This window comes from Dermacentor silvarum, chromosome 1, assembly GCF_013339745.2.
Source record: "Dermacentor silvarum isolate Dsil-2018 chromosome 1, BIME_Dsil_1.4, whole genome shotgun sequence".
Lineage (NCBI taxonomy): Eukaryota > Metazoa > Arthropoda > Arachnida > Ixodida > Ixodidae > Dermacentor > Dermacentor silvarum.
In genome coordinates this window covers 146,663,064-146,678,890 of record NC_051154.1, presented here as the reverse complement: position 1 = coordinate 146,678,890, position 15,827 = coordinate 146,663,064, and the positions used below count along the sequence as shown (strand labels likewise).

General features: G+C 43.4%; 2 protein-coding genes across 10 annotated transcripts in view; one reads left to right on the top strand and one right to left on the bottom strand.

Annotated features, from left to right (window-relative positions):
• LOC119436218 (terpene synthase-like) overlaps positions 1-7,525 on the top strand; it is a 58,935-nt gene extending 51,410 nt beyond the window's left edge. For 7 of the 9 annotated variants that reach the window (XM_049656298.1, XM_049656284.1, XM_049656280.1 and 4 more), the window contains exons 10-11: positions 1,288-1,402; positions 5,473-7,525. In XM_049656298.1, the coding sequence (XP_049512255.1) occupies positions 1,288-1,402; positions 5,473-5,548 (191 nt within the window). In that variant the 3' untranslated portion in view covers positions 5,549-7,525. Of the gene's footprint in view, positions 1-1,287; positions 1,403-2,325; positions 2,721-5,472 lie in introns of those variants that run through there. The other 2 variants (XM_049656304.1, XM_049656314.1) reach the window with 2 other exon arrangements.
• Positions 7,526-8,690: 1,165 nt separating this feature from the next.
• The window catches only part of LOC119464353 (mucin-5AC-like), a 59,020-nt gene continuing 51,883 nt past the window's right edge, over positions 8,691-15,827 (bottom strand). Inside the window, exon 4 of the mRNA XM_037725325.2 lies at positions 8,691-9,676. Within this exon, the coding sequence (XP_037581253.1) occupies positions 9,550-9,676 (127 nt within the window). The 3' untranslated portion in view covers positions 8,691-9,549. The remainder of the gene's footprint in view (positions 9,677-15,827) is intronic.

Below are 15,827 nucleotides of genomic sequence, written 5' to 3'. Positions count from 1 at the left end.
GTACGGGGCCACATTATTGCCTGTTCTTTCTAGAAACTTAATTTGCACTTTAGCCGCACTAGGGTGCATAGAGCATGCCAGTTTTCTTCTGCCATAACCAATAGGTGCTTTCTGTAATGCGGTGTGCAATGAGTTGAAACACACATTGGCTATGGAGACAACATAGCAAGGTTGCACCATTCAGCTGTCTTCCAGTGCTTTAACTTTTTTTTATTATTGTACGTAGAAATAAGGCTGCCTTATAACAACTCTGTTGGCTAAAAAGTGAGCTACTTTGCACCGAGCGACAATAACATGCATGTGATTGGCGGACGTGCTCGTATTTTTATTGACTGCGCCAAAATGCACTGCACTTATGTCACAGCATTATGGAAATTGTACTATCTCGCTATATTTTTGCACAGTTCTTTAAGAAATCAAGAATTTGTGGCACCAACCCTCCCAACTAGTGTGCTGATTAGCAGCTTCATGGCTGCTGATCAGCCTGGGCTTCTTTCTGTGGTGTAGTCTGTGTTGCGCAATTTGGACCCTAGATGGCACCATGAACCTGCCCACAAGGGAGTGAGCTTAAAGCTATGTAACAGAAACCTGGGAACCATGGCACGGTGAGACATGCTCGAATCTGTGACACTGTCCTTTTATGTGTACTCAAGAGAGTATTTGATCAAGAGAAAGCTTATGGGCTCAGTTCACAGAATCACCATTACTCTGAAATGTGAGCCATAGCATGCAAGCATTGGTTTTTCTTCCTCCAGCTTGGGTGATTCTAGCTAGCCAAGCCAATGTAATGTAATGTCACCGAGAGGAGCAGAATGCATTTGCCATTAGGATTACAGGAGGTAGTTTTTCAACTTGCATATTTCAAAAAATATTCATTTAAATAAGTCTATAACCTGCTAAACACAGCTCAAAAGCTCTGGATTCAACTTCTCTGAAGCATATAGACAAATGATAAAATCGTCAGTAGTATATATATATATATATATATATATATATATATATATATATATCTTTATGCTTGCCTTACATAGTGGCTCATCTCGCTCTCAATCCTTGCCTTCAACATATGTTCATGCCTTTTGTTTTTAGCTTTTTCTGTTTGTCTGCGTACCTTTGTCTTCTTCTCCATCCCCCATTTTTCCCTTCATTCACTTCCAGTACAGATCGAATAGTTGCAAACCTACTATATCTTGAAAAAGAAAGAAAAAGGTTGCTAGGGCGACTAAGGCATGTTTGTGGTGCTTAAAAACATGGGCAATTTTTCTTTGACCCAAACCTTTCTAAAAGACATAGTAAAGAAGCGAACCAAAGACTTGGAGATCAAGAAGTATGCTGTGGATGTCCTTGAGAAGTTGGGATCGTTTGCCTACACCAAGGAGGTCTTAAAGAAACTGGATGCAGAGTAAGTGCGATGTATGTGTCTTTGGGTAAAGTTTGGATGTTATGGTAAAGTTGGGTGTGTCTTTTGGTAACACACAATGGTAGCGACAAGCACAGTCGACAATCGTCGAAATCTAATCTGCGAGTCAAGTACGTCGGCTTTTATACATGACTCGTTGAAGTTTCCAGCATAATCGCTGGTGCTCTCGTACCTTCCAGAAAATGTACCATCATTTGCGTCGTGCATACAATCTGATTATGCAAGGTTCAACGAGAACATACACAACAGATAGAAACAATGATAACATTTGAGTAAATTCCAAATCATGCAGTGCGTCTTGCACTGAGTGATAACATTAAGTTGCTGGCGGGTGAAATACAGTCCCTGGAAAAATGATAAATAAGAACATGTGTGAGTATTGAATGGTTATAGGCAGTGTGAACTAGGTTTCAGCTGAACTCATCAGTGTCGCCGATCTCATTAGTTCAGCCTATCTCACCAAGTTTTCTGGTTTTGCTGATCCCGCAATGCTTTACCAAAACCATTCAATGCTGGTCATCAGCTCACAAAGCAAAGGAATTATGCACGATTGTTTGAGCTGGGAATTGAAGCCAGGACCCGAGATGTGCTAATGGTGATGTAGGATGACCTCTGTCACGAAAAGTGAAGATGGTGATGAGCAAGATTGACTTATGTTTATATTATAAGAAGCTAGTCACGTTTAAAGCTACTTCAGGGTATAGAATTAAGTTGTTCTTTTTTCTTTTGCATTGAAATAGCAATGTACTAGGCCTCTCTTGACTGAGTCTTGTGCTAAGACCTGCCGAATAGTGGCCGGCACCGTAAAATCATTGATTGATGCTATAATTTTCTTGTAGAAGGGTCTTTTCTTGTAGAAGAATCTTTGTGACACCCCTCTTGTTCATTACCCGCGTTCATTTCAGTTGAAGAAAACTTGTGCAAAACCTAAATATTCAGATAAGTGATGCTTTGCCTAAGGTCACCCATTATACCGTGTGACCTTTTTTTTTCATGGAAACAGATTTAAAAAGAAATAAGATTTAACCGATGCAAGACCACTTTTTCACTTTTTGTCCATTAGCACAGCAGACGCTAGATGGACAAGTAGCCATTGCAGTCTGTTTGCTCATTTGCTGATTAATAAAATTTGTTAATTGACTTTCTTGTACTGGTTTTAAGGACCATGTTGTAATGGCAGTTTTGCAGCAGGGTGCCGCAGCAGGCTTGAGCAAGTTATGCGATTTTAAATAGCATTCCTTATTGAGATATTTGTCGATAAAAAATTTGCCTTTTTTCATTGCGGTTCCGAAAGGCGCACGAATAGCGGCAGTAGCAGTGCCCACGGAGGTCGGACCGTCGGAGCAGACACACTGTCCATAGCCGTCGTACTGCGATCGGGTGCGCTTCTAGAACGATAGAGCCACCACCTACGAAACTCTGCATGGCCGAGGAATTTTGCTGTGTTATGCAGTTTTGCGGTGCCGAAGAGCCACATGGATCGCGAATCTGCGCATAGCAAAGCTGCGACAACGGCAGTAGTTGTGTTCTCGACTTCTTGCTCGAGAAGGTTTTTTTTTTTTTTTTTTTTCTTTTTCCAGGCAAGAATCAGTTTGTTGTTTGTGTGAAGAGAACGCGATCCTGTTGCTTGTAATACATTTGCAGCAAAGCGCTGCAGCGAACTTCAGGGAGTTTGCGTTGAGGTTGTTGCTGCCATCGTGATAACGTGCAGCGTGTGCGTGCTGCAACATGCAGTTTCATGTGATAGCCAGCATGGTAATGCAGTTCATGATGCGAATGTCGCCGCGGTACTACATCTTGTCTTGATTAAAGCTGTTATATCGTATACATGCGGCACACAACGTGGAACTATCGCGTATGGTAAATCAGCGAAAATTGTTACATCGGAGTTTCAAGTGCTCCCGGGTAACGTCGGTAAATCGTTACGTGTAAGCACATGTACGCGCCAGCGTGCAAAGTAACTATGGGGTGGCATAGCGGTACGCCTTCCTTGCAGCCTGGACACGCTACACGTATAATTAGTGCAAACTATACTTCGTTTCATACATCAGGTGCAATGCTGTGGAGGCTAGAGATACTTTTTGCAGTGGCTGCGTTCGCCCTTAGTTTGGTGTTTATTTACCGATTTTTGTGAAAATGTTGTTTATATAAGCTCACTTCTGAACGGAAAATGCATTTACGCTTAGAAACAAGCAAACCATGTACTCATACGGCTGCTAACATGTTGTTTTATATCAATTTGCTTTTCATTGTTCTTTAATTTTGCAGCCCGTCGTGGCAGCCTCACGTGCAAGCTCGTATGAGCAAACGCCGCTGACGCGCAGCAAAGCATAGAGGCAATGCGCGGAGTGATAAATTTTGGTGAACGTACTTCTTGCGTAGCTTTCCACAGCGTTGCACCTGATGTATGAAACGGAGTATAGTAGGCACGCATTTGAAAATATGTAATTATCAAAGCAATTGTATCTCATATCAGTGTCTGAAGGAAATTGACAGTCCAGAGGCGAACACAGTTTTAGCTACTGAAAATGAAGGATACGTCAACTGTAGAATAACATGGAAAATTAGTTAGATTCATGCAGTAGCTGAGTTAACATTAATTTACACAGAAACATTTGTTTTACTTTATTAGTTTACACAGCAGCCATAAACGATATGTACGAAGACAGTGGGGAGTAATCAGTCATGGTCAGGCCATGCACCACAAGCCATACCTGCACTTGGTGTGAAAATGTGTTTTTATTGTAGTAAGCACGTCCTTCGATTTCTTATTTATCGTTTCTGTTCTCTACGAGAGAAACAGTAGGCCAGCTACTGCAATAACCACGGCTAAGCGAAGCAGCAGTCACATTGCGCATATCTTTAATGTAAAATAGATAACAGGAACGCAAAAGTAGTGGGAAAGGTTTGCCACAAATTTGTAGTGCATGCTCGCAATAAAGTGCAAAGCATGATTTTAGGTTCGCTTGCTCTATGGACTGAAAAGAGCATGCAGAGTTTACGCCTTTGCCGAAGGAAAATGTGTTAAGGCAACAACAACAAAAAAGCGCGTGCTGGCTGCACATTTATGTGCATGCACAGCGGCAACAGCTGATCAAGCAAGTCGGTGCGCTGCTACGGGCCATGTTAAATGTGCCAAACTGAGCAGGTAGTAAATTTTCAGCAATCCTGGCAAGGCCAGTGTGAAGTATTCGACTTCGCCGACCGCTGTCGCACATGCTAGAAACGCCTGATTATCTATCCACGCCTTAACAGTGAATCAAAGCAGCAGAAATGTGCTTGTACTTTTCTGACAATCCAGCAGTGCACGAGTACTTCGTTTCCCCGACCAATGGGTTCGAGAATACATCAGTGATTTTCATCAGAATCTCGTGCAGGTCCGCTGTCACGCCAGAAGTTTGCACACACAGTGCGACCACTTCAGCCTCATTACCCACTGTGCCTCTCGGCTAAAATGATGTGTTTGGCGTCAGCTACCCGCTTTCCTTCCACAAAACGGCGCAAACCAGCATCACACTGCACGAAAATCATCAAACACAGCGGTTGAGGGCACACGGGGACCTCTATGCATCCGCCATGTTGCACAGTGTAGCCAATTGTGAAGCGCTGTCCAGGGAGCATTCTACCACAAGAATTATTAATAAAATGTTGAGTAGTAGCCAAGGTAGAAGCAATGTAAATGTGCATGGAGGTGAGCCACCCTCCACGCTGCAGAAGCTCTCTCTTTGCTTTGACCAGCCCCCGCAAGCAGCATTCCTCTCCTGCCTTCTTCCATATCAGACCTGAGGGCCCATCTCCTTCTCATTTGGGACTTGCCCTTCTTTAGCTCCAATATGCATAACCTTGTCCCTACTCACAAAGACACCAAGCCCCTTGGATCCCCTTATTCCTCTCTCTTGTCTTCACTTTACTTGTTCTTTTGAAAGCTGCGCAGTAAACTAATGTGCTCACAAGTGTTCTTTGTAAAGCTTCAGTCAGGCATGTGGGGCCATAAGTGTGCTGTTGTCAGTTCTATGGGTCCGCAACTAAGGTTTTTGTGTCTGTCCTTGCAGAGCACGGAGGGAAGCTGAAAAGCTTGGAGGCAATCCTTATATAGTTCAAGTTCTTGATGAGCTGAAGAACTGGTGAAGGTCATTTCAGCCGAGTGTACATCTGTGTACATTCTGTGTACATCTTTGACATCATCACCTTACACACTCTGCACTCGAGTCTCACCAAACTCTTGTCTTCAAAGTACTATGCATGCACACAGGTGACATTAATGCAGCATCTGCTGTGTGTAAACATTCAAATCATCCAAATACTAGTCTGTGCACCTACATCTATGCACTAGAAGGTGCCATCTTTATTGTTTACTATGAAGCAGCTTACAGCCATTTAATGAAATATTAAAATGATTTAGATATGCCACATTCAACCATTAATAGGGCTCCATTGCACACTTGTAGTGTCATAGGAACAGATGACTTCTCAATGCATTGCTAATTATCTGCCAAAAAGCAAAATGCAATGTAGTTGTCTAGAAAGGTTGCTTTAATTTTTGTTTCTTTTGTGTATCCCAAAGGGGGGCGGAGCACAGATTTCAAGTGAATTCACCCATTTTTGAAATGGATACTGTTGTTATTTTAGTCTTTATTATTTTTTATTGTTACTTGGAAATAAAAATGCAACTGTGTTGCTACATTTTTATACATAAAGTCTCTCGTGCATGGTGTAAAATGCAATGAAGCACCTGCCAATTGAGCATATGGCTGAGAGTCCATCTGCAAAGTGCATGACACCCTGTAGCATGGGCTCTGTACAGTGGAGAGGGTGGGGTGCCATGGAGCAGCACCAACCAGTAGTGCTGGTGGCAAACACCCACTAGCACCAGCATGCTTCTGCAACGCCTTTGTCAAAGTTGTTGCTTAGTTTTTCCTTTATGCAACTTACAATGATGATGCAACTTACAAAGTATTTCTCAGTCTCTTCAACAACAAAGTGCAAATTTTTTGGTTTCATTTTCAATAACTTTTTAAATGATCATTTATCATGGAAGGAAAAATATGGAACAGTTGGCATGCACAGGTATGCAGGAAAAAATACATATGTACAAAGAAAGTAATTAAGAGAAAGATGCATAGCACCAACAGGCTTCTTCTAAAAAGTAAATTGCTTCAGAGGACCAGATATATAAAGCTGCAAGTGGGGAGACAAACTCATAGTTGGAATGGAATGCAGCGTTGTGCAAGGTTGTACCAGGCAGCCATTTTGCTTTGTAACCGGGTGTACATGAATTAAACGAATTCCACACATCTGTGTGCTACCAGCAATATTGTCATTATTGTGTGAAGACTTTGCTTTGAAACAACTTTTTGGCACAGTGAAGTGACTTAGGCAGCACAGCCACGCTATGCTGAAAGGTGCACAATGTCTCGGCAATGTATTTGAGATGGAGATTAAAATATCAAGCATGGCAGTGCCTGGCCACTATGTAGCAGGTGTATGTGGTGCGAATGCTTACATCTTGCACTTAAAGCTAATCCTGCATTTAAATCTTACTTCAATCTCCTCTCCACTGTGGCATACTGCCAATTTTTGGCATGTGGGGAAGCTATAACTTTAAAAAGTATTTGTAGTCCTTGTGCGTTTTGCACTTTCAACAGCCCATGTGTTGTTATTCAAAGAATTTTTGGAATTTTAACTTTTTAGTGGATGTTAAGGCAATAGCATCTTAACCCACCTCTTTTGTCTATGCATTTGTATAACAAACGAGGTATAACAAACTGGTCTGTAGTTAACAGATTCACTTTAGCCCATCGTTTTTCTTCTGCAAGACAGTGGCCACATTGTTTGTAGTTTGAACGAAAGACCTTTTCTGGATATGCAATGTTTCCATTGGTGGCAAGTCACATAAATGCTGGTTGCCACAATGCAATCGGTTTGCAACAGTTCCACCACTGGCCTTGCACTCTTTATGTTCATGTGCTTACTTGTGATAAAGTGCTCCACCAGCTCATCACTAAAAAGCTTGCTGCTAAATGCAAGTGGGAAACCACTTCACACATATACTACTATCCAAAGGGAAACAATGTGGCTCTGAGATTAAAGTGCACTGCTGTGTCATCTTGTGGAATTCAAAAGGCTTCCTGTGCAAATAGTGCTGGCGGTTTGTGCACAGGCACATTGTGACATCAATAGGTTGGGCCAAAAGCTGTGCACTCAACAGGATAATAGGAGAGGGAAGACAAGAGGGCCACATCGCATTCCTAGACGACCAGACTTCTGTCTAATGCAGAAAAGCACAATGAAGGAGGGTAAAGATTGACTGTTGTTGGCGTGCACCAAGCTTTCAGCGACAGTCGTGGCATGGCTTGCAACCACTGCACCACGCTGACGAATGCAGGCATCAGCAGTTTGTGATGCCATTTGATTACCACCTCTGATTTCTGTGATGCGACAAGAAAGTGCATTTTGAATTGGTTCATTAAAAAATGACACAATTATTGATTTGTTATGGCTACAAGGAATTGAGGCCTCATGAAACAGCATGATTACAGAGTTGGCAGCCATCTAATAAAGCAAAAAAAAAGCAAGACGTTAAAGTTTTTTTGTGTGTTGTTTACGTGTTTACTTTTGGCATGCATAGTACAGCCTTTTACTGCTAAGAGTGGGCAAAATGTATTTTATTGTTAAAGACTTTGTTCTCCTTCTTTATGAAGACACACCCTTCATTGAAGCACATGTCACTGGCTGTGTTTCTAAAAACAAATGTTTTATAGTTATTGCACAATGCAAAATGACATAGCTTCATTTGTTTGCATCAGAGTTGCAGGGTGGGGCCTTCCATTCCATTCCCGAGAGTTGAAAATCCCCATTAATTCCACTCCTTTAACTCCTCAGAATGGGGAGAGTTGAACCATTCCCACTCCTGAAGTGGCTGAGCTGATCCATTACACTCCTCCAAATCCAAATAAACACTTATTTTATAATTGTTTACTACTTGCGCTTGCATGCCTCATAACAAAAACATTTCTGACTCCTTAAAGCGCTACAAATAACTTTGCCTACTATGTTTTTATGTATATACTACTATTGTCATTTTGAAAAGTTGGCATTGTTATGTTTTGCAGGACTATCTGTTATGTTTCATCTTTACTGCCATATCTTGACCAGCCTCATTTATTTCAAGCACATCAGTGTGACCGCCTGTTATTGCCCTTTTGGACACCATGCAGCCTGCGAAAAAACATGGCGCGCATTCCAAATTGCTGTGGACTGTCGTTTTTTGGCCCCATCCTTGTGTCATAGGTCAAGCGTGCACTTGCAGAATTGATCACTCTTGACAGCTAAATGTCACTGTCTTTAAATTCACTTAAATCTATAAGTGCTTTTAAGTCTTGCAATGCAGAAAAGCTTCCGGGTCTTCGGAATGTGTAGAATGCTGTTTTGTTTGTAATTACCATAGCAGAGGCAGTCCCCTTTAGGCAGATGCTGAAAGAGCTGATATTTAGTCATAACTGAGAAATGTAAGAAATTGTCCAAGTCTCGTTTAGGGTAATTCGCAAATAGTCCAGTTTTGGAGTCTCGTTTAAAATGAACGTTTAACTCTCCAGGACTGTGTGTCCATTCCATTCCAGTCCTACTCCATTGCGGAATCTCGGGCTCTCATTCAGTTCCGTATAAAAAATATTAAATTATGGGGTTTTACGTGCCAAAACAACAATGTGATAATGTGGCACGCCATCGTGGGGGACTCCGGGTTAATTTTGACCCGGGTTATTTAACGTGCCCCCAATGCACGGGACACGGACGTTTTTGCTCTCCACTTGGGTAACTTGACCATCGGGTAACGTGCACCCAATGCGCGGTACACGCGTATTTTTGCATTCCGCCCCCAACGGAATGCGGCGACGGAATCGAACCCTCGTGCTCGGCAACGCAATGCCATAGCCACTGAGCTACCGCGGCGGGTAAGGCGGCTGCCAGTGTACTCTTGGGCCCTGGCGAGACAAGACGCTTGTCCTGCATGCCTAGAAAAGGGAAGAGATCGTAGAACACAATGCTTGCAACTGCATGCATCGCAACTTCGGCATTGGTTGGAAGGCTTCTAACAGTGCGTTCACCGGTCCCGTTCGCCTGCACACACGTCAATTTCGGCGCAGTCCGGCACTCTGGGTGCCGTCGTTCTGGTAGTAGACGACGCTGAAAGGGATCGGTGTAGTGTCCGGAGCCGTAGCGTGCCTCAGAAGGGGACGGTCTCGGTTTAGCTTCCACCTGGGCAAAGAACATCATTTGTTTTCATACCAGGGTAGTTAGAATAAAGAGAAACTAATTATAGGTTTGGTTGCGCGACTGGCTCGTTGGATAACCGCCCCCCCCCCCCTCTATTTTTTTTCTTTGCTCGGCGAAAGCCCCCAGTGACCAGGGTTTAAAAAATGGCGCATTCAGTTGGTTTGCGACGTGCGCTAATGGTGGGTGAGGGAGAGAAAGAGGGGGAGGGGATATTGTGGATGTATTATGCGTACCCGCCGCAGAAAGTCTACAGGGACGCTATGGCATACTTTGCCGGTTCTTCAGGCCCGGGCCCGGTTCGAGCCAGAAAGTACCATGCGTTGGCCCGCCTGAGCCCGGCACAGTGATTTTAAACCTGGCCCGTACCCGGCCCAGCCGGGTTCTGTTTGACCCATTAGCCCTTAAGCCTATACGAAGTCGAGTTCTTGGTTATTGTGAAGATACTGTCGTGATCAACGGGTGCCGGGTGGTCTTTCAAGCTGCATCAAATCAGCTTCTTGCCCTGCGTCCCCTCTTGCCGACTACTTTAATTGTGAGAGAAAAAAAAAAAAAAACATTACATTTCATTGCTAGCCGAACACACACATATTGCTATTTGAACATTTGTTATAAAAACACATATACGATGGACAGTTAGGAAAATGGAGAGTGATCAGGCTGGCAATAGACAAGGGGAGTGGCACAACGCCTGCTTACATTTAGGGAGGAAGATGTAGAAAGTACATCCGTTGATCACCGTGCACGTGCTTTAAAGTGCGATATGAACAGCGGTACTACATTTTCTAAGTAGTTGTGCGGCAATATACTATAGCGAAGGCATAGGTGAACATTCCCATTCATACCGCCAGCCATTTCATCTCGCTTTTGAATCTCATATAGTCATTGTGATGTACAGTAATAGAACTCGAGCCAATAAATTTGGCGCGAATGTAAATTGAAATACGCTGGTATGTGGGCTTTCAGGTATACCATAGTGCACGGCCACTAGAAGCTTTTTTCCTTGTGTTTAAAAAAAAAACGTACTTTTAAAATCTTGTCCTCACCTTGTACAGCAGTGTTTTTCGGAGCAAGTAGGTCGCCTGAAGGCGTCTGGCTAGCCTGATCACGCGTTAGTTTCAGTAGCTGAAGCGCAAGTTAAAATATTCAGAAAGCAATCTCTCTTTCAGCAGAGAATTAAGCGATGAAACAAACAAGAAAGAAAAAGTAGCGGTAATTCCGTACATTCATCGCCTATCACACAATCGTAAGAAAGTAGTAGAAAGTTTGAGTGTTAAGGTAGTATTTTGCGCTCCTTTGAAGTTGTCCAGGCTGTGCAAGTAAAAATCGTTGAGTGTTAAACGGGCGTGATTTATAGAATCCCGCTCTCCTGTGGAAGGGGTTGTTGCCTAAAGGTATACCATAGTGCACGGCCACTAGAAGCTTTTTTCATTAAACAGAACCATAGGTGATACTTGAGAAAACCAGTGATAAAGCGAGACGCAAACACGAAGGAAAGAGAGACTAACATCAGGGACGCTGCACTGACACATTTTCCTATTTCATCACATATTGACTTCGCCTCGTTAATGATCCTCGCCCATTGACTTAGAGTGCAGGTGCACTTCTTGCAGTGCGCGGCGAGATGCCCGTTGTCCCTGTTTTCGACATTATTGTAGTGTTCCCTTGTGTGGTCATTTAGGCAACAACCCCTTCCACAGGAGAGTAGGATTCTATAAACCACGCCCGTTTAACACTCAACGATTTTTACTTGCACAGCCTGGACAACTTCAAAGGAGCGCAAAATACTACCTTAACACTCAAACTTTCTGCTACTTTCTTACGATTGTGTGATAGGCGATGAATGTACGGAATTACCGCTACCTTTTCTTTCTTGTTTGTTTCATCGCTTAATTCTCTGCTGACAGAGAGATTGCTTTCTGAATCTTTTAACTTGCGTTTCAGCTACTGAAACTAACGCGTGATCAGGCTAGCCAGACACCTTAAGGCGACCTACTTGCTCCGAAAAACACTGCTGTACAAGGTGAGGGACAAGATTTTAAAAGTACGTTTTTAAAACGCATGTTAGTAACGCTTCTTTTGACGAGCTTAGAATGAGCCGATCCATAAGGCAGTATCGGCTTGCTTGGTCTTGGCTGGTAATCCCATCACGTTTGGTCATTATATGAAACGCGATGCATAAATCTAAAAACTGAATTCTAAAAACCATTCGATGGAAGTTCACGAGTCACTTGCAATGGTTCTAAAATCTGCCTAAAAGTTGTCAAGGTGCCATAAACATCAAATTTTGTGCCATCGGAGCTTTTGTCAAAAATTCCTAAAAAGTCATCCACGAACCGAAAAATCTTTAAAACATTAGCGCCTGCAAACTTCTCTGCAAACTGTAACTCAGCAATGAAAAACTAAATCACAATTCTGTAAATTGCACCTAATAGTACTTCTAAAGCGGACAAAATTGATATATTATACATGGCTATCAAATAAATTGTTATTATGTAAGTAGAACTTTTATAACACCCTTGAAAACAATGTAATCAATTCACCTAAGATATAAATTGACATCAAGTTTGTCCGCTTTGTATGCTCTAACAGATACGATTTACAGAACTGTGATATCTGTTCTTGGTTAGGAGCTACGAATTCGTAAACTTCGTGCCATCTATTTTTTTTCAAACCTACGAATTTTTGAAAATTCCTTTCAAACATGCAGGTCCTAAATCGACATTCCGCTTCGAACAGTCACTAGAATTCAACTTTCTCTCTCAAATGTGATGGATTTCATTAAAATCAGTTCAGGGGTTATCTCAGAAAAGCATTTATGCGTTCTACATTTCAATAGGCGGCGTCGGAGCTCCTTAAAGCTTCCTCCGGAGGAAGCTAGCTTAGAAGCTAGCTCCTAAGAGGAAGCTTTAGTTCGGGCCCAACTTCGATGCCGGAGTTGCCGAACTTTGGTTTTTGGATTTCTAATGAGTGCAGTGCGCATGTTAATTAAGTGTCACGTGTGTATACACGTCACTTATATACGCTTATAAGCGTATATAAGTGACGACCAGATTTTCGAATAAACAAGTTGAAAGTTGCGCTATGTGTGTCTGGTCTTCACCTATCGTCCACGTCCTTTAAGTGCACTTACATCATCGTCATGCCAACACAACTCGCCTAACTACGTGTACTGACCGACTTTTAACAAGCACACACAGGCAAACACATCTCGCTCGATGACCGCGGACACTCGCTGTCAAAGCGCTGGCGTGAGGAAGAGCGGCAGCAGTATAGCGAGCGAATTGACCTTCGTGTTGCCTCTCGCTCCAACACAAACTAAGCGGCGAGAACACGGCGACACTAATCTATCAGCACTCGGCGCACCTAGACTCCGTACTTCTGTACTCATCGCAGATCGCTTTCAAGATGGGGCCCGCACGGCCGCCGAGCTCAGCCGCGCTTAAACCGGGTGTTTCAGCGTACACTCCAAACATTTTTTTTTATTGCGATAGCAATTATATGGACACTCAAAAGCAGATTTCTGCCGTCGCCGTCGCCGTGAGGTTCCGTATGACGTCATTTGGAGAAGAAATCGTCGCCGCGCGCCGAACGCTGTATGTGCGAGTGAAAGGGCGCGAGGGACGCGCTCTTTCACGGGGAGTGAACGCACGGCGGAGAACAAACGCGCGTTCTGCGCCGTGCTCGCTTAAGGGCTGCAGAAGTAGGCGTCTCTTTTCTCCTTTACAATCACCATATATGTAGAGCAAACGCGCCTTCTTCCGACGCGCGAGAGGCCGTGGGGGGGGGGGGGGGGGGGGGAAGGGAGGCGACGTTTAGCTGTGGCACCAAGTGCCTATTTATATCAGAGGCTCCGGCAACAGTCACCAACGCCGCACGCATTTTGAGCGAACGCGGGCAAAACGCCGATGGCGTCGACAACAGTTCTGCGTGTTGCGATGCTGCTGCATGTCCAAGTTTATATAGCTGATAAAGCTAATATCATTACTCCGTATAGCTCTCTACAAGTTTGCTATCGCAATTGATGCTTCGCCTTTCAGGTGAAACTGCGATAACTTTTTTTTTTTTAATTGCCTGTGGCCGATAGCACAATTCTAGTCCGTGACCTGGTCTACTCGAAGAGGCGGACATTCTTTCACAAAAAAAAAAAAAAAAAAATGAGATGGACATATTGCAATTTACAAATTCTAGCCGGCGAGTTCGCAAGGCGGATCCACTTGGAACGAATTCTCAGGATGACACCAGTTTCGAGAAATATTAATTCCCGAACTTTGCGGATAAATGCATAGGCGTTCCAGTTACTTTTGTACATCAATGCATAAAACTTTTTTTTTTTTTTTTTTTTTTTTAACGAATGTAAGTGGATCGACAGCGCATTTTTACTGCAAGTTTGACGGCGCATATCTCGTAAACGTGCCATCCACACAATTCTTTTCAAATGGATATGACTTGCAGTGTCACCCGCTAGAATTTGTAAGTTGCAATATGTGCCATAAGGTTATTAGTTAAAAACTTAAATAATGAATTTTTGTTAATTATTCAATTATGCATTTCAATTTTTGGGCAAGTATAATGTCCGTCTTTTCGAGTAGACTCATGGACTGGAATTATGCTATCTGCCGCAGGCAATTAAAAAAAATTAAAGTGTTCGCTGAAACACCCTGTATGTATATATGCAGTTACAGTGGCGTAAAGCAGGAATTCGTGCCGGCGCTTGTAGCGCACTTTGTTTTACGTTCCGCAAGCTAAACGCCCTGATCGCAATTAACGCTAACCCCCGCTTGTGGTGCGTCGAAGCTCTTGGCTTATTTTTATTAGGGGTGTGTGAATATTTGAAAGTTCGAATACGAATCGAATAGCTTTTTTTTTCCCCCTATTTGATTCGAGAAGTGACTTTCGAACTTGTCGAATATTCGTCTCAGTTCGAATGTAAGGGATCATAACACTTATTGAAGACTATGTGAAAGCCTTTTCCGAATGATTTTTCAGCAGGGGAGCCCCGGTTCGCAAAGGCATCATGCAGTTGCTGGGCAAATGTATGGAGTAGCTAACTTCTGCTCAATAGATTGCCGTCTTCCACGTGCATCTGGTGACGTATGTGCTGTTCATGTTTCAAAATTTAATGTGTGTGTGTGTGTGTGTGTGTGTGTGTGTGTGTGTGTGTGTGTGTGTGTGTGTGTGTGTGTGTGTGTGTGTGTGTGTGTGTGTGTGTGTGTGTGTGTGTGTGTGTGTGTGTGTGTGTGTGTGTGTGTGTGTGTGTGTGTGTGTGTGTGTGTGTGTGTGTGTGTGTGTGTGTGTGTGTGTGTGTGTGTGTGTGTGTGTGTGTGTGTGTGTGTGTGTGTGTGTGTGTGTGTGTGTGTGTGTGTGTGTGTGTGTGTGTGTGTGTGTGTGTGTGTGTGTGTGTGTGTGTGTGTGTGTGTGTGTGTGTGTGTGTGTGTGTGTGTGTGTGTGTGTGTGTGTGTGTGTGTGTGTGTGTGTGTGTGTAAAGAGGCGCGCCGTAGTAAGGGACTCCGGGTTATTTTTGACCACCTGCATGAGGGTTTTTTTAACCTGCACCTATAATGTACGGCACACGGGCGTTTGTGCATTTCACGCCCATCGAAATGCGGCCCGAAATGCCCGAAATGCGGTATGTTTCAAAATTCATTACTGTCATTGTGACGGTGCGCCAGATACGATCACCTTTGAGTTGGTTCTCCTTTAAGCTCCTCAGTTGAACTGAGGTCCATTTCTGAACGGCATTAGTTGTATCAAATGATGTAAATAAGTCTAACAACCTCTACAATTTATTTGCTTTAGAAATGAGAAAATAGTCAGTATACATGGCGATAGAACGTTCTCGAATACTGGTAGTCTATTCGGAAATTTATCTCTTTGAACACTCCTAATTTTTATTCAGGTAGAGACGGACGCAGTGCGGAAACAAACCAGCCCGTATGGAAACTATACGCAATGCCGATGCCGGCGTGGGTGGCGAACAGCGCGCGTGCAGTCTGTGTTTCCGGCGCGCCGTCACTCGCGGGGCAGCTTGGCATACATGTCTTGGCGAAAAGCAGAGTGTGCCACTATTGTGGACTTAATTAAGGGACGACGTACTGGAGGCCCCCGGATTAATTTTGACTACCTGGGGTTCTTT